At 46.1% G+C, this 19411-nt stretch overlaps 1 protein-coding gene across 2 annotated transcripts in view; it reads right to left on the bottom strand.

The window, feature by feature from the left end:
• The window catches only part of frem2a (FRAS1 related extracellular matrix 2a), a 60651-nt gene that overhangs the window by 14510 nt on the left and 26730 nt on the right, over nt 1-19411 (bottom strand). For both annotated transcript variants that reach the window (XM_047607971.1, XM_047607972.1), the window contains exons 4-11: nt 14035-14265; nt 10389-10514; nt 9010-9261; nt 3270-3419; nt 2907-3116; nt 2393-2590; nt 886-1050; nt 605-787 (exon numbers count right to left, since the gene is read on the bottom strand). In XM_047607971.1, coding sequence (XP_047463927.1) covers nt 605-787; nt 886-1050; nt 2393-2590; nt 2907-3116; nt 3270-3419; nt 9010-9261; nt 10389-10514; nt 14035-14265 — 1515 coding nt within the window. The remainder of the gene's footprint in view (nt 1-604; nt 788-885; nt 1051-2392; nt 2591-2906; nt 3117-3269; nt 3420-9009; nt 9262-10388; nt 10515-14034; nt 14266-19411) is intronic.

Below are 19411 nucleotides of genomic sequence, written 5' to 3'. Positions count from 1 at the left end.
CCTTATTAGCTGATGCAAATGAATAATGGAAATCGATAACGGGGGTGGGCAGCAAGAGCAAAGCCAATGTATCTTCTGAAGTTCTGACCACAAGTGGTGGTTGTAGGGTATTGATCCGCACGGGTTCATGAATTTCCCTGTGTCTGCCAGGTTTTCTCCAGGTGCCGTCTCTCACGGTCCAAACACATGCGTGTTGGATTACTGGTGAATCTAAATTGGCTACAGGTTTGCACGTGAATGTCAATCGCTGTTTTGTCTCTCTGCGGACTGGGAACTCGTCCAGGACGTGCACCGCCTTTCACACAACGTTAGCTGGGCTCTCCAGCCCCAGGGACCCCTCTACAGGTTGTGTTTTGATAACAATAGCACGCCAGCGAAAGAAAAGAGGCCAGCAGGTGGATGCAAACAATGGAGATTTTAAAGTGGTTTGAATTCCCGTCATCAACGGGATGTCCATTATTTCATGGTTTCCCTTCATCAAAACTACATTTATATTCTCCTGCTTGCCAAATGCAGATCGGTTGCAGCTTGACAAATGGAGCGCGTTCATTCATTTTGAGCTTTTTCACACCAACGCGCCACAGGAGGACATGTGTGCACTCACCCCGGGACACGGGATAGTAGTCCTCCCCTGAGACCGCGGAACCGTCTTTGGTGTGAACGCGAACCAGCGACACCTTCGACGTGTCGCCCACCCGAACCACGGGGATCCTCACAGTCGCCACAGCTCCAGCTTCCTTCGGCTCACTGACGCTGAACTTGGTTTCCAGAAAGCGGATAACGGGTTCTGAAGCGCGCGGAAAAAAGGAGAAAAAAAAAAACAAAGCGCGGCGCTGAAAATGTGTTCAGTTATGCTTTCACCTCAGCCTGCAACATTTCACCTACTGTCAGCTGAGTCCTTGATTTTCACCAGAGTCTCGTTCAGAGCGCCGACCGATGCGCCAAACTGCGAGTTGCTCTTTGGGTTCCCTAAGACCAGCCGCAGCTCTTCTCCTTCCTCGTACAGCGTATCGTCAACAAGTGACAGAACACACGGCTTCTCCGCCTCGCCTGCAGTGTAGAAAAAGATAGTTGACAGGACACGTCAGAAAACTTGAGGTTGAAGCAAGGACAGAAAGAAATCTGTCCTTCATACACATATACACTCACTTGCCGCTTTATTAGGTGCACCGGTTCCACTGCTTGTTAAGGCAAATAGCTAATCAGCCAATCACATGGCTGCAATTCAGTGCATTTAGACATATAGAGGTGATCAAAAGCCACTTGCTGAAGCTCAAACCGAGCATCAGAATGAGGAAGAAAGGGGATTTAAGTGACTTTGAACGTGGTGTGGTTGTTGGTGCCAGACGGGCTGGTCTGAGTATTTCAGAAACTGCTGATCTATTGGGATTTTCATGCACAACCATCTCTAGAGTTTATAGAGAACAGTTTGAAAAAGAGAAAATATCCAGTGAGCTGCAGCTGTGTGGTTGAAAATTGTTGATGTGAGAGGTCAGAGGAGAATGGGCAGACTGGTTGGAGATGACAGAAAGGCAACAGTAACTCAAATAACTACTAGTTACAACCAAGGAATGTAGAATACCATCTCTGAACACACAACACATCCAGAAGATTGGCTACAGCAGCAGAAGACCACACCGGGTGCCACTCCTGTCAAAACTGGACAATAGAAGATTGGAGAAATGTTGCCTGGTCTGACAAGTCTCAGATGGCAGGGTCAGAATTTGGCGTAAACAACATGAAAGCATGGATCCATCCTGCCTTGTATCAACGGTTCAGGCTGGTGCTGATGGTGTAATGTTGTGGGGGATACTGTATTTTCTTGGCACACTTTTGGCCCCTCAGTACAAACTGAGCATGGTTTAAATGCCACAGTCTACCTGAGTATTGTTACTGACCATGTCCATCCCTTTATGACCACAGTGTATCCATCTACTGACAGCTATTTCCAGCAGGATAATGCACCATGTCACAAAGCTCATATCATCTCAAACTGGTTTCTTGAACATGACAATGAGTTCACTTTGATGCTGTCATGTCAATATGGACCAAAATCTCTGAGGAATGTTTTGAACACCTTGTTGAAAGTATAAAAAGAAGAATTAAGGCAGTTCTGAAGGCAAAAGCAGGTCCAACCTTTTACTAGCAAGGTGTACCTAATAAAGTGTCCAACGAGTGAAATGTCTCGTTTATAAACTATTTCCTCTTTTTTTATTTAAAGTTCCCAGTTAATTTCAGGCTGTTTTTGAAAAGAAAAAAAGCATCTAATTGACAGACCGTGGATAAAATGTGTGACAAATAATATCACGGAGGAGTTGTTTGTGTAATTAAAAAGGTGTCAACTCCCAAAAGTGCGAGAAAATATGCGCGTGTTGTACCTGGGCGCGATTACCTGGCAAGAAAGTGATGATCGACGCGTCTGTGTTGGGTCGCTCGTCAAAGTCAGAGGCCACCTGCGCGGAGCCCTGACGGGTGTAACAGCGAACGGACGATTTGTGTCTGATGTCCCCGCTGCGGTGCACGGCCGCCGTGATCCGACCGTCACTCTCCTCCCCGGTGTACACGGGCTCTCGGAACTGGACCTTTGGCACTGTCAGTCAAAAGAAGTCAACACGCATTACAAAGGAAACGATCCCTCCGTCCCTCCATTGGCCTGTCAGAAGCAACAAGCCTTGTTCTGACTAAACGGCAACAATAGAGTGAATCTAGCAGAGGGAACAAATACGATTACGAGGGTCAAACTCATTAGGATTAACTCACTTTGATGGCAATTTCATCCCGTAAATAGTCAGTACATTTCACAAAGAACAATATCTAACGTAGCAGGATTCAAACCCCGTGGGGCACACAAACAAATGCCTGTATGAATGTATGTATGAAATGCTTGGGAGCATCGAATCACTTACAGTCGGACACCGAGTCATTTATGAAGACTGCGGCCTTCCCAGGTTCTCCCAGGACGCCGTTCACCGGCATCCGCAGCACCAGCTCAAAGCTCTCCGTTCCCTCCAGCTCCGGCTGCCCCAAGTCATCCAGAATGGTGACCCTGAACGTCTGCATGCTGACGCCCGGGGCGAAGTCTAGGTTATTGCTGATGCCCACGTAGTCAATGCCAGCTGGGGGAACACGGACAGGGAGCGGGAGGGGGTGAATAGCGATAAAAAACAATCACGCGAGGTGAAAGAGAGCACTGAGGGACGAGCGTAAAGTCAGATTTTACAGTGAACAGCTGAATCGGTGACGAAACAGCCCCCACGATTGAAGCTTACCTTGCGCGGAGACGGGCTCTGCCTTCCGAGAGCGGACCGTGACGGTCCCAGTCTTGGACAGATCAGTTCCCGTCCTCCACACTTTGACCTCCACGTACCCATCACTCTCATCCACGTGATACTCGACCTCTCCGAAGTAAAACACTGGAGCTGGGGAACAAAGAATTGCTGCAATTAATCTGGTGAGTTTGCGGGTGCAGTCGCACCGCGTTTGAGACTTAGGATTTTATTTCCAAACTCCTTGACACATTTAGAGTAGATAATCCCAGTGTTCCCAGAGTTATTGGATGTTTTCTTTGTCTCAGGCTGCTTTGCACTTTAATTAATTCTGTTTAATGGCTTCCAACCTATTAGGACCTACCCTCATTAGTATCTGCCGTTTAACTACTTTGCTTTTTGTTTGGTGTTAATGTCGCTAATCTTTTCTACTTATGAGTGGAGTTGTGCTTACTTAGACCTGTCAGCGGACAGACACCCGCAGCCCGCCGTGATTTATTTCGCAAAACCGCCCGTCGGACAAAGAGGTCAAAAAGCGACAACCCATTAGGACGTAGTTTAACCGCGGGGAAGCCTGACCTTTCAACCCTTCCCATCCTCACGTCCAGCCTCGCCGTTAATTGCCATTGTGTCTCCTGACAGAAGAATTAAGTGCTTGCAGCAAACAAGGATGCAGCAAGTGTCGCTGAAAGGCCCACGTCTGTGCGCCCGTGCGCTTTCGCAGTGAGATGGCGAGACGGAGAGAAAGAGAGCGCTGCTCGAAGGCTTGTTTGAACTGGCATTGTTTCCTGAGGCAGCAAAGTGGGAGCAGTCCAGTGTGTATTTGACAACTTCATCTTTCACCATCCCCCCTCAGCCAAGTAAAAAAAAAAAAAGAAAAAAAGAAAAAAAGAAATGACAGAATGAAACTTCTCCCGTTTAAAGCTCAAACCAGCTCTCACTTGGCTTTTTATCTCTTATATTCTGGCATTTAATCCGAAAATAGTACACATATCCGTTTTTTTGTGTGTGTGTGTGTCACGATCAAATGCTCAACAGTCCAAGGTACAGAGATATTTCTTCTCCCTCCTTTACTTTAATGATATATGAACTTTCATATTTTATTTATATACTATAACTGGGCCACTTAACAAAAGCTATTCACAGTGTGCACGACCGCGACAACGGAGAAAAAAAAAAAAACTCACTTCAATTGCATCCTGAATCCCAACTTGACAGAATAATTGACAGCTCAGGGCAACAATATACAGCCTCGCATATCAATTGCAGCCCGTGCCCTCCGCATCCACCACTTGTTTCCTCAACGCATCTGTCTTTTCCTTTTACCTTTCCCGCCTACGCACTTGGCTTCACCTAACAGATGCGGCGCGGGGCTTGTAACGCAACTAGAATTTTTCGTATTTGCACAATGGCACAACAAATAGGCTGCGTGGGTGGGAGGAAAAACACGCAGGTAAAACCATTTGACCGAGCGCGCGGGTAAACAGGGCGGAGGAGGGGTGTTTTTCCTGCGTGATTATAACCTTAACGTTAATGCAGCCCCTCGACAACGGTAAGTGGAAACATGTCTGTAAACACTCCGTGTAAGCTACCGGGCTAACGCTCGCCCCAGAGAGGACACTTATCCGTTCAGACGTGTCTCGACTGAGCCCGACTTGACACCACGAGAGGGAGTTGAGTGATGACTGATGAATGAGAGCCGCATCCTCTCTGCACTCGGGGGCCGCGCGCGCGGTTTAGCGCTCAGTAACGGCTGGGGAAGGTGTGCAGCCAAATTGGGATAATTACAGCCGTGTGGGTGTCTGCAGCCATTTGTGTGTCACCGCGCCTTAAAACACAGTTTGCCTGGACATTCTCAGCCGTCCTTCGCTTTTGGCACCTGCTTTCGGAAGCAGACTGGCAAATAAAACATGTCTGTAAATGCCGCGTTAGCAGCCGAAGGCCTTTTGTTTTCTGGTTTTACAGTTTGCGTGAGTGCTCTGTTTTAAAGTTAGCGAGGGATCACTGAATAATTAAAACGGTGGGAAATGTTTAGAACTACATCTTACACTGATCAGGCATAACATTATGACCACCTTCCTAATACTGAATGGATATGGGCATTCTGAGGGTGCCCTCAGATACTTGCTCAGTTTGGGATCTAGTGAATTTGGAGGTCAGGTCAACACCTTGTGCTATTTTTCATGTTTTTGTTTGTGTTTGTTTGTCTGTGTCAGGCTGCGTCCTGTCATTGCTATGGGGTGGGGGTGTCCGCTCTGGTCTAAGTGGGTGGTACATGTCCAGGTGACATCCACATGAATGCCAGGTCCAAACGTTTCCCAGCAGAACATCGAACTGTCACAAGAAAGGTCCGCGTTATTAAATTATCCTGGTCATAATGTTTTAGCCGATCCACGTAGTTTCCACATCAATGCAGTTATTGATGCCGTTCGCTTTCTCTCTGACGAAACCGGCCCTTTACAATCAGCTGAAGTGAAACATCGCTCGTTGGCTGAATTGATTTAGTCACAGTAAGAAGGAGTTTGCAGGCAGACACGGATCAGTCTTAAGAGTGCAAATATAATTTCTTCATGATTCGTGTTTGGTTTTGAGTTTAATTTTTTTTCTCCTTAATTGCTTACTTTTTTTTTTTGAGAAATTACATCCTCTGCAAAAGGTGGTAAATTTAAAGGAAAAAATAAAGATGCTGGGAGAGAAGGTTCATGCCACGATTTAGTACTTGCAAATTAAATGTGGACAGAAATTTTTTTAATAAGCAACATGAAAACAATTAAAGGTTCAGTGTTTAGGACTGTTCAGTTGCATCAAAACACGAGCCAGAAACCCAGCGCTGCACCACGGTAGGCTGCTGTAAGAGGACTCACATGTAGAAATGAAGGACAGATTGTAAGCAAAACAAAAACACAACTGTTCAGGTGATTATAAACTAATGAAAACACAATTAGAAATACTATAATACAGCACATTATAACACTGCACTCCCTCCCACCACCGAAAGTGTGAAAATGGCCCAACCTTCTCCACCCTCTGCAAGGCCGTACAAACCGATACTGCTGCTTCGGTGTGACCAGCAGTAAGGCTGCCCTGAGATCGAAATGAAGTGCCGAGGTCCCGAGAAATGCTCAGGGCTAATCTACAATTCTACAAACTCAGCTGTGGCCGTATGCACCCGAATGAAAAGCCTGAGTGTCCTCTCTCCTTGGCGGGGTACAAGGAGATGTCAACACTTACTCTGAGTCAAAGTGTGCAGCCATGCAGAGCGCAACACTCAGGGAGTCAGGTAGTGTAGAGCTTAATCTGATAAAGTACTAAATCGAGCAGACATCACTGGCGCGTTTTTTTTTTCTTTTTCTTTTTTTTTTCTCGGGTGAAGTCAGAGCGAGTGTGACTGAGAGGGAGAGGGGGAATAGATGGAAGCATACTGACGTTGACTTTGACCTGGGGGAAAGGGAAATGAGGCTAGAGAGAGCACCGGCAGTCTCAGTCGAGAGTTTTTCAATTGCTTTTCTCAGCATTTACCTTTGATGCGGAATCTAATTTCTAGAGTTAACTTGGCGGGTGCAGTCACGTAATGACACACGCCGAAGCGGGGAACAAGTGACATTTCACCTCTTGTTTCTCTATTTTCCCGCGATTGGAAGGTTACACTAAAGCATCAGTCTTTAACGTATAAATGCGTACTATATTTGCTCTATATTAAACTAGCGCTACTTATATATATATACATTATTATTATCATTTTGCTTTCAATATTAGGCTATTCAAATAATGCACAGGTTCGAATATTCATTTTTTTAGTAGTAGAGTGGCCGTGCAACTACCATAAACATAAACATACATACACATATATATATATAAAAATGTCTAATCAACCAAAGATTTTAAGACCTCCTTGCAGTACCTCTGCGGACCCCCTAGGGGTCACGGACCCCCTGTTGAAGACCTATACACTAAAGAGAAGGAGGCTACAATTTCACTGTCTGGGGTGCAGGTATAGAGAACTGTCAGACAGTGTATTATCCACTGGGATGCTAAAAATGACACATCATCTCTCAGTGGAGTTGGGCTTTCACAAACACATTTCCATTCCTTTGAACTCAGCACCGGGACTGAAGTCTTCTGACAATTTACCTAACAATCAGACAGTGTGTCATGTTTCTTGTTAACTAGCCCCCAGATGCCAGAGCACACGCACACACACACACACACAGACAGTCAATTTGGCAAAATAGTTTGTCTCCCCAAATGAGCTCTCAGCCGCGAGTCGTCATTGTTTTATTTATCCCAGTTTGCAATTTGGCGATCGTATGATGGGTCCTCTCTGACACTATTCACTCTGACAAAAAAAAAAACAAAAAAAAAAAACAGCTCCTGACAAGATGAAAGAGCCACTGGGAAGTCTGATAATCTCCTGAAAGGAAAACAGCCAGATGTCTGCGAAATAAATTGGCTTTCAGGCTCAAACTTTGTGTGTCGCAGTTTTGTCGATCCGGTCGTAATCTGTTTTTAATACTTCCTTCCTGTTGTAGACATCTCAACGTCAAAAAAAAAAAAAAAAAAAAAACGGATGCCGCTTTAACTAAATGCGTCTAACTGAATAAAGCCGCTCAGCGCACCTCCTCTCCGGAGAAGAACATTTTTTTTTTCCTCACCTTCCCCGTTAAAGTTATTTTATACGGCAGCTAAATATAGACTCGCCACGGAATATGACGAATAATGAGGTCAGTTTCTGCTTAACAAGGTAACGGCGCACTAAAATAGAAAGCGCATTTGTGTTTTTGTCATTTACACTCCTTGCCTCGGCGCACGCAGGCTCTTTGTCTGTTGACGCGTCCTTTTCCAGAACTCATCCTAAAACCGGCGGCGCCTGAAGATATTTGCCTGCTTAGATGCTGAATGGATGGATCATCACCCCGTGTAATGAGGCCGCGGCATGCGTGAGATGTAATGTCAGACCTTCTCTTACATTGCTGGTATTTAACCCGAATTTATTACACCGGTGCTCTAGGAGGAAGACAAGAAGAAAGTATGACTTTTATTACAGCGATCTATAGTATGCTTTACAAAAAATAAAAAAAAGCCTTCAGCAGAGACATTAATCTGTCTCTTTGAAGTCCGTAAAGTAAATCAGTGCATAGATGGTGGAGGGCGCCTGTAGATTGGAGGAGGTGTTCCCCCAGCAGGCTCGTCAGTGCCCACTTAAAGCTTCCACTCATTTCTCTGCCTTTCAAAGTATGCATCCACTCCACGTCCATACGACGCCGTAGCCGGATGAAAGCGGACAAGGGACATGTGTGATAACGTGGTCCCACCAGACTCTCTGCGGCTGTAATTAAAAGCTGTCAGAGCAACGGGAAGACGGGAGCTCGATTCCATCTGTCGGCCGCGGGTGCAAGGTCCTCGTCGGGGGCCGTTTCCAGCGCACTTATCTTCACACGCATCAACACGCAGTAGGATCGTAAACGAGCTTAATTAAGAGATACTCTGCGTTATAAAAGGCCCGAAGACAATTACAGGAACGCCAGAGCTGGGAGCCCCGTGAAGCGACACCCACACTGTGTTTAAATGTGTCTGAGTTAGTCAATAAAACCCTCTCAATCTCCAGACTGAGGCAAAAAAAAGAAAAAAAAAGAATGCAAAATTTACTACAATTTAGCTTAATTTGAAACCTTTCTCTTAGCAGAGTAAACAGATGAACCGAGACAATGAATCATGTGGTGACCCGGAGATCAGCACGCCTTACCATCATCCAAATCCTCCCGGATGCTGACTTTGGTGGTGGGGTAGTGCATTCCCAGGCGCCCGCCGACGGGCAGCGACAGGCTGACGTTGAAGCTCTCCTCCGCCTCGTACAGGGAGTCGTCGATGATCACCACGCGACACTGCTTCTCCCGCTCGCCCTTGTCGAAGCGCAGGACGCTGGCGTGCTCCTCCGGGCGGGAGATGTAGTCCGAGTAGGACAGGACGGTCGTGGGAATCGTCCCTGTGGCAGAGCCTGAGGAGGGACGAGGTGTTAGGGGGGTATTAGAGCAAATGTCCCTCACAAAAAAGAGAGTGGATGAAATGCAAAAAGGTGAACTCTATGTACATAAACTTTTAGTTATCAGTTTCAGTTACAGTTTCCAGTAATGCAGTGGTTCCCAACCTTTTTACTTGTATCTATGAAAAGTAGGGCCCCCCACCTATTAATTTGAGTTAATTAGCAATTAAACCATGTAATTCAGTTTCAATCTATACAAAAATAACTGTAATATTAGTTATTATTATTATTTTTCACTATTTTTAAGTCCTTTGTTTGTAGACACATTCTCCTAGCTTCATAAAGTTACTCTCTTACTATCTTTCATCATAGGGAGACACATGCAACACTGGTTCATATTTACCTGAAATCTGTTTGAAAACCTGATTTAATTGAGTTTTACTTTTAAGTACAGCAGGTCAGGTCAGTGTATTAGTTCAACCATTCGTTGAACTCCGTGTGTTTGCCACTATAGCTTCTTGATACCTAGCCTAGCGCCTCTGATGAGGCCACCCGGCCTCAGATCCTGTGACATTTGCGAGTTAGCACCTTTTCCCAAACCGTCAACTTCATCATCTGCAAACTGTAGCCGAGAGTCGTCTGGAGTTAAAACGCTGAGAAGGGGTTTAACGGCCGCTCGAGCAAACCACGGCGGAGCCGACTAACAGCTCAAAGTGCGAGACTGAGCTTATGCCGCATGGTGATTTGTGAAAATGCAAATGCCGTGCAAACTGCTACTTCTCTAGTGAGGTGATGTTAATCTTAAACAGATTGTCAAGCAGCACAGGCAGCGACAAACAGATGCACCTGACACCCCCGCCCACACGTCGGGCATATGACAATATGGATACCAGATTTGAAGGCATAATAAAATGTAAACAAACGGCGGAGCCAGAACGCAGAAGATTGATGACTCACTCTCTGGTCTTTACTTCCGTGTAGCTGAAAACCCTTTCATTATATATGCACGTGTAGCCAAAAATAACTCCTTTGGGCTTTAAATAAAACGTCTGATCAGATCAGACAAACCGAAAAACGGGCAGGCAGCCGCGGTACACTTGAGGTAAGCAGGTTGCGCGAGGTGAGGAAGGGCTAGCCCGTACCCTGCTGTGTGTAGCAGACCACCATGAGCTCCTCGCCGATGTCTCCGCTGCGGTGCACTGGGATGAAAAGCTCCCCGACATCTTCCTCCACTGAGTGGATCTGCTCGGGGAAGTAGACAGTCGACTCTGTTCGGGGGAGAAAAAAAAACATAGTGGGTAATGATATGTATAAAAATCTGCAGAAATCCACAGCACAATAACCGGCTTTTTGTCCTGGCTCTGCAATAGCGAACCACATGCAACACTTAAAACACATTTAAGTGGTGGCCCTGCAGAGTGCTTATTCATATTCGTACAGTTTTTGGAATTATTGCAAACATAAGCCTTTCCGGAAGTCTTTCCCACCGCCTTGCGAGTCGCACACAATTACTCATGGGGGGCCTCTGAGTTCATCCCACGGAGTGAATCAGCTGGGAGCTTCACACATTGCTTCTATATACACAGAGGGGTCAAGCGTGTCTCTTATTTTTTGCTTTCCCCGCTCCTCTCTCCCGTCTCTGACAGTGATTGTGATGGAGGGAGTGACTCAGAGCCAGTGAAAGCATCATCTATCAAAGCACATAACTTACTGTCATCATAGAAACAATAAATGCTGGGCGCTATTTTCCACAGACGCTCTGGGACCAATAAAAAACACCATGAGCGTGGACTAAGTTTCATCTCGTCCCAGTTTTTCTCGCCTCTCCCCCCCGTCTCCAACGGGCAGACTGAATGACGGGAATTGAAAAAACACTCATGGACCGCTTTCGCATCAAAAAGTTCAATTAAAATGGCAAGTGCCGGAGCGTGAAGAATCAGAAGAAGCAGGTTCGTATTTGATACGAAAGCCAGCGTAAAGAGAGATCAGCACCTGAGATGACTCTTTGGGATGAAGTCATCAACATGGAGACAATCTCGCGCGCAGCAGGAGATCAAACATTTTCGCTTCTATTCCGATAACTCTCACTAAAATCGCTCTCTCTCTCTCCTTCCACCTCCTTCCGCCAACATTTCTACTTTCTGTCACTGCCCACAATCTGTCACTCCCCAGGGAGGGGGTGGTGGCGGTGGGGTCCGCTGCTTACCTATTCTACCCACACACGCGCTCAGTGCTACCCCCTGATTTTCTCCTCTCTTGCCGCACATTTACTGCACACTTCATCTCCTCGCGCTTATTTCACATGTCACCTCACCCTTGGCTCTTGCGCCTCGAGTTTGTCTCCTGAAGGAAAAACACGCATCCCGATTTGAAAACATACGGGAGGAGAAAAGAAAAAGAAGAAAAAAAAACACACGTGCATAAACCAAAACCAAAATATTTCGTTTATTCATTACCGAGGCCTATCTGAGGCTGCCTGTGCCGCACATGTAAAATAAATCAGCCCCGGTGAAAACATAAAATAAGTAGCACGACCTCCAAAGATGCAGCTTCTTGCCTGAGTCAAGTCAAGAGGTTAACCTGACGGAGAATCTTTTAATTGCACAACGTGCAAGACTGCAGCTGGCCTTGTGGACGCCCCGAAAACACATAAGATAATACATCATTTAATGGAAATGAATGTGGCTTCCTTGCTGGAGAGGAAGCAAAAAAAAAAAAAAAAAAAAGTGATAACACCCACTGTGGTGAGATGCTGCTGCTTGCAGCATACAGTCAAACAGCAGGCTGCCACCTTCATCTTTAGTCAGCACTCTGCATGGATTATATATGAAAGAAAGTCAGAAAGTTTCGGAGGAGGAAAGCTCTGCAATCACACGGGTAAACCGCAAGCAGACGCGCTACAGGATAAGCCCTCTCCTCCTTAATCAAACTAGCAACAGTCTAATAGAGAACCGAGCTAAAGCAGAAGAAACACGAAACAATAGAGAACAGCTCCGGGCGTGAGCGGAGACAAACAGAGACCGTCCCCGCTGTTAGAACAAACTCCACTTGTTATGCTCTCCCTAATTTTGGAAGACTTTTAGTTAAAGCTTAGCGATCCTGCTCGAAAGCTGATATTAGCCGAGCTGACGTGTCCTCCGGGGAGGGGGGATCTCGGAGCTAACAAGAAGACCAGATGAAGCCAGTTTTCATCATTAGAGAAAGAAGCTGGAGTATGACTAATGCCACAGGCATAGCTAAAGCTTCACTGGCCCATTAGAGTCCAGAGTGGCACATCTCTGTCACATTAGACAGTGAGACGGGGATGAGCGAAAACAAACCAGCGCCTGCCCTACCACACGCACACACACACACACACACAATAATTAATCCACAAGGGAGGATAGATTGAGGGAGGGGGGTATGGGAGAAACAAAGGAGTGACACTGAAACAGAAGGAGAGAGTCTGATGGGAGCAACTGTATTTCACCGTAATGGAGGCTCCAGAGTTTCCAGCATTGCTGCACGTCCATAATTACTTAAAAGTTGCGCCGAGGTGGGTAATGCATACAAAAAACTGGATGTAAAAGCGGCGGCGGAGTAAATCTGGCCTTGATGGAGCAGAGCCGCTTGTCGCCCTACTCAATATTCCATTAACATTTCAATTTGCAGGGAACAGACAGAAAGAAGCAGGAGACGGGGAAATGGCAGATTCAAAGGACCAAAGTGAAAGACTAAAGTTTGCCGAGTGCCCGTTTGTGGCCGAGTGAGAGTGCACTTCCGTTGCGTTTAAATACAGCGCACTAATGAAAAAGGCAGCCCTACAGCGACTCTCTATCGGTTATCATGGCAAAACTAAATTTCGCCGTCTTGCCTGGAGGCAGATTAGACAGGACTCCGCATCCACAAGCACAGTGTTTACATTGACAGTTATTCATCCTCACACAAACGAGACTTATGCTTCTCCCGCTACGTATTTCTTGGCTGAACCAGATAACATGTCTGCAGCCGTTTGAGCTCCTAAAACCAAAAAGAGCTCGGCGCTGATTTTAGGAAGAAGCCTCCACCACATTCCCCTGTTTTTATTCATGGTCGGGCGATTGGTACCTTTGGTGATATAAACCTCACATTTGAGGCCAACACAGATAAACAGATTTGCACAAGTGGCCACCAGAGTGTGCACTTTTATCGGAATTTGAGAAGTTTTAACGTAGACATCACTTGTATGAGACGAGAATGTAAAAGTGTAATATAGTGAGGATATGTGGCAGAACAGCAGGGGTAAATTGTTTAAGAGTTAGAGCTACCCGGCCTCCAAACATAGGCTTCATGGTACGCAGGCTTAGGACGAACGGACTTAAAAATTCTGTCGTGCCAACAACCACCGAGGCTCATAAATAATCCGCTGTGATGACCTCTCCCAGAGACACTGGTGCCTGCAGTCTATCGTTGGACCTTGTGTTTGAATGTGTACTGTTTCTGTCCGTCTGTATTTTATTTGTGTTGTTTCTCTGCTCGCTGCAAAACAAATTGCCCTCCCGGGAGATAATAAAGTTGACAAAGTGTAAGCTATTTCAATGTGAGGCCAGTTTTTTTTTTTTTTTTTTTTTTTTTTAGACCCCTGGAATAGTTTAGAGTGTAGGTCTTCAGCAGGGGATCCGCAACCCCTAGGGGGTACGTGGAGGTAATGCAGGGAGGAGGGGTTGCAAAATCTTTGGTTGATTTTTTTTTTTTTTTGGAATTTCTTTAAATACACATACATAAATATATAATATAATATAATATAATATAAGCATGAGCTGCACTGACCATCATTGGGATCCAGGATCTCAACGGTTGCCGTCAGGGGGAACTCCATCACTCCCATCACCGGCTCGGACAGCAAAATCTGGAAGGTCTCCGCCTGCTCGTATTTCCCATCAGTCAGGATCCGAACGCGCCACGTGGCCGTGGTCTGTCCCGGGTTGAACTGGACCTGCCTCTGGGACTTACCCTTGAAGTCCTCCTCCCTTTTCGCGCTGCCATCCTGCGTACCGATGCCTGAGTGACGCAGACAGCGACGGACGTGAAGAAGGGGGGAGAAGAAGAAGAGTCAGACGAGTTTCACAAAAAATGAGAAGTAAACAAGAGGGCAGCGGAGGCGAAACGGAGGAAAAATGACCACGAAAAGGGTAAAAGTCAGAGGAGTGAAACAGATGAGAACCAGATTACATATTCACACCCTTTAATGTTGTTCAGCGAGTGGTGAGAAAAAGAGTGTTGCGTCTGTTTTTCTTCGCTGATCACTTACAGAGCCTCAGGAATGTGTGAAATGAATTTGTGAGTGAAGCGTTTAAATAAGCATATTCTACCTTACCGCGACGGATTAGCTACCGCAGTTGTCTCCCAATGGGCTAGGAATGCATGCAGGAGCCCGTGTGTCACATCCTTTCCTCTGCAAATGCCTCTTATTTCAGTTATAATAGGGCCTTTTGTGTGAGAGCACTTCACGGCGACCCATGTAACATTCATGCTCGCTGACACACCTTCTACACGAGGTGCAGGGCTTACTGGCACCGCCTAGGCTTCACGTAGAACACAAACCAAGGAGCCGCTGTGGATTAAGCCATAAAATTATGCATTAAATTCGGAACCCTAATGCCCATATCCCCCTCGTCTACATCCACAGTTCCTCGTGAGAACAAGGTGAGCGGAGCCGTGCCGGTTTTGATGCGTGTGCCAGTACATGAAAAGGATTTGTTTTCTTTGTTCAGACACTCTTAACGCCTGCACAAACAGGGGAGGAACAACGAGGTGACAAACAAATGCAGATGAGCCCGGAAACATTAGATGAGAGCAGCGCACAGTAAGATCTGAGAGGTGAGCACTGTATGCAAAAATTAGGGCTGAAAATAAACACACAGGCAGGGATGCGAATTTACACGGACGGCCCGTTCATGTTCCATCAATTGCGAGGTCCTCCGGCGATTAACAGTCATTAGCAAAACCCCTCGCATTGTCGTGAACGGTTCTGCAGCCAAGCGTTTGTTTTTGCATTTGTTCCGTTTTCGTGAAAAGCCTCAGCAGTCCGGCCAACGCTCGTCTCCAGGCTCCGCGTTTCGGGTGAATTTCCACAAGAGCAAGAAATGAAAAGAAAGGAAAGGAAACTAGTTTCCACACTGACGGTCAACGCTGCCAACTATGATACCACGCTCTCTTTTATCATATTTAACCTGATCGGTGGCCAGCAAACAACACGTTTGCTGCTTTTTTGTCAACTGCGGGAACACTGAACACCAGAGCACTCCACTTTCCTATTCTGTGTTTCTTTGTTATTCTTTTCTTTTTTTTTTTTTTTTTTCTCCACGGCAAAAAACAAAGATGCTGCTTTTGTTCAGTGCAGCTGAAGTAATACAACACAGAAAAATCTTACTTCTCTGGGGGTTGTTAAAGTCTTTCTGGGAAATCTACGTAAGACATACAGGAAATTCTATTTCAATTTCCTTGTTCACTATTTTTTTTTGTGTGTGTGGTGACCAAAGCTGGGAACAAAAGAAAGAAAGACAAAGAAGAGACAAAAAAATTAAATAACTGCATTGATGATTAACACTGATTGCTTGTAGATAGAGGGATAGATCTTTTCTTGTCATTCAAAATACACACCACAGGTGCACACACTAACGGAATTTCATTGCAAATTGTCGAGATAGCAAAGCTTTAGGCGAAAAATACTGAAAAATTTGAATAAAAGCGTCTAAAAACAAAACAGTCATAAAGTGATAGAGTGCAGAAGAATACTGCACTTGATCAATGCATTGAATTACTGCATCATCCTCAAACCTGACAACACCATTTGCTGTTCAGAAGTCTTATGGCCTGAGGTGTGAAGCTGCTGCAGAGCCTGGCTGCTCTGCAGCCAAGGCTGCTGTACCTCCCGAGAACTGTCCATGATGTGGATGTGCGCAGTCTCTGATGATGTTTTTTTGCTCGCGACAGACAGCGTTTGGCCCCCATGTCCTTGACGGAAGGAAGAGAAGTCCCAATGATCTTCTCTGCCGTCCTCACCACTCTCTGGAGGCCCTCCCAGTCTGCAGCTGCAGCACCACAGAGAGATACCGTCGGTCCGTATACTCTCTACGGAACTTCAGGTAAAAAGTGGTGAGGATGTTGGAAGGCATATGTGTCCTTCTCATCCTGCGAAGGAAGTGCAAATGCCGCTGCGCTCGCTTTTTATTTATATATTATATGAGTTCTGGGTGCAGGATAGATTGTTTGCTATATGCGCCCCCCCCCCCAGGAACTTCTACCTCCTCCACTGCTGTTAGTAATCAGTGGAGTGGCAGGGTGCACTGAAGTCAACAACGACTTCTTTTGTTTTCTTGACATTCAGAAGAAGATTGTTTCGCCCGCGCCAGTCTGCCAGACGCACCGCCCCCTCTCCGTTAGGCCCGGTCGCCTTTGTTTTCCGAATCAGCCCCACCACTATAGCATCATCTGCATACTTTATGATTAGCAAGGGGACCCGGCAATGCAGGTAACGTCAATCAGCGACAGCAGTCGTGCAAAACTGTGAGAATGACACTAATAAGGAGCGCTGCTGTCACCGGTTTTTGTTCGCGCTCTACACCTCAGACTTCTATTTTAAATGTGCCAGTTACCGAAGTTTTCGGGAAATTAAAGGGAAAACTTGATGGGATATTGCCGACGTCTCATCTCACCGGCTTTTAGTTGGGTTTTTCTCAACTCAGCGAAGAGCTGGTGAGATGAGGTGGTGGGCTCTCGCAATTTTCTGGGCCAGCTCCGCGGTGAGGACGGGAGCAGAGAGCGCGGCAGTGGCGATGGAGAGGAGGGAAAAGAGACGGAAGCTGCAAACAAACATGAACAGACCCTCTCATCCCCTCTCAGTATATCAGGCTCAGGCAGCTCAGGAGCACGTTCAGCCACAGACTCGCCCGGCCACGAGCCTCAAAGCATTTAGGAGGCTCTTTCTTGCCAACGGCAATCAGTCTGCACGACGCCACATCAACCGGTTCCTCTAGCCTCAATTGACTGTGACTGGAAAACCACCCGCCTCATCAAAACGAACCGCGTAGTATTCTCTCGCACTTTTATGAGAATTAACTGGTCAGGTTTACACTCGCTACTGTGTTTCTGCTGCCGTAACCACCTGCCTTTGGACACTTTAACGCAGCATTAAAACCACAATGGAGAATTAAATCACGTTTTCCTTCTTGAGACCATGAATCCTGAACCTCTTCATATCTATATCAGAACAGGTTGCACGTGGTCATACTGTTTATACACCTCGGTCGCCATCGCACGGCCACATCTTTTGATGGAATTTCAGCAAGATACAGTACAGACGAGATGCGTATTGGTGTTTGCAAGTAAAAAGAGGAAGTCTTTACCAGGAAATGTATGCTGTTGGCTATTTGGCTCTTGTGGAGCGTAGCAGACAGCTGTCTGGGCGACTGTGGTCATTTCTCAGTGTGTAACAGGAGGCTGATATCGGCATCCCGTCTAATTAAACCGAAACTAGAAGTGTGCTTCTGCATCACTCAGCAACACGTATAGAGTCAATAATTATCAAAACATATCCTCCTGGTTTCTGATTTCACGGACCAAATGTCAAAAGAACAGAACAAAGCCAATTAAATTTAATTGGACTTTAAGGTGCGCCTCACGCAAGAAACTCATTTCTGATGGGGGTTCGCTGGTTTTTACACTCTGATCATGTACGTCTTAATTTCTTTGATTTTAACTGATTAATTGCAAGTTTCTTTTAATAGCCGGAGTTAACGAGCTTTGATTTCGGCTTCGTTTGAGGAGCTCCCTTCATTACGACGAACCTCTCGGCCACTGAGGGCTGAGAACTCGCCTTGGGCAGCCACTCCGACAGAAACTACAGCACGGAACAAACGATCCCACCTCTGACGAAGAAGACCAAAGAAGAGAGTCGGCGTCGTTGCTTGAAACCGGTCCTGATTTCTTGTCCTCACCGGGTTTGTTTTCCCACTTTTCCCAAATCAAAGACCATTTCTCGCGAATCCAGAAACGCAAATATATTTAAGTGTGTTTGTATGTCCGTCTTCAATTCTGTTCTGATGATGAGCTGATCCACGTCAAATAAAATGCACCACACGGTGCCTACATGAGAGAGGGGAAGTGGCTGATCTTAAGAAAGGTGCAGCCTCGTTGCGCCACTGTTGCTGGACTCCCTGGAGGGAAGAGACACGCCTTTCCCCAGGTCGCACCGGGGTTCCACCTCAGCAGGGGAGAAATATTCCCTCCTGAGGGTTTTTGATCTCTATGGCACTGTTCCTCAGAGCTACAGTCCTTTGTGTTTGTATCAACACACACACACACAACCCCGCTCGCAAACACAAGTTCTTTTTATAGCTGCAAACTTTGCTCTTTTTTTTTTTTTTTTTGTTTCGTGTTGAAGCTTCTTTTACTGCTGTACCAAATGCTGCGGTAACCAGGGTTTGTCTCAATGCAAAACCTACAATTTTGTATATTATATCAGTGTATTATATCATTTCGCCTCAAGGCAGCAGAGATGAAGATGTACCGAATAGAGAGGGGGTCAACGGTTTCTATTCTCTCTCCCTGGCGAAACACAATTATCTTCCCATGCACTCGCACAACAATTGGGCTGGAACACATCCCACAGGAGATGACATATCTTAACCTGGTGCAAAGTACACCTCGTTAACCATTCTCCATTTACGCAGCGGAGCAGAGGCAGACAAGAAAAGGCCAGTGCTGAAATAATAATAATAAAGAAAGAGCCTTCAAGGCGCGAGCTTTGACTTATTCAAGGGGTTAAAAAAAAAAAAAGGAAGAATCAAAATTCAATTCCATCTTGTTCCCCCGTGGGGCTCCTCATACTACTCACGCAGAAAAGAAGACAGGAAGAATGATGGAAATATAGCAAAAAAAAAAAAGGAAGGGAAAGCCATGCAAAGCGTATGAAGGAGAACCGGCAGAGATGCAGTGCAATGGGTAACAACCAAACACACACACCAGGAAGTGGGAAAATAAAGACGGTGCAAGAACAAACTGTGAGCGAGCGCAGCGCAGGAGCGAGACACGGATAAAAAGGCACACGACTAAATATATGACACGGAAAACATGTACGACAAAGTCGCGCGGCACCGACTCAGTAGGCAGTAAGGACAGTTTAGGAGACGCCGCTGATGAGTGG

This window comes from Mugil cephalus, chromosome 15, assembly GCF_022458985.1.
Source record: "Mugil cephalus isolate CIBA_MC_2020 chromosome 15, CIBA_Mcephalus_1.1, whole genome shotgun sequence".
NCBI classification, from domain to species: domain Eukaryota; kingdom Metazoa; phylum Chordata; class Actinopteri; order Mugiliformes; family Mugilidae; genus Mugil; species Mugil cephalus.
The sequence above is the reverse complement of the archived record's forward strand: the minus strand, read 5'-3'. Positions and strand labels throughout refer to the sequence as shown.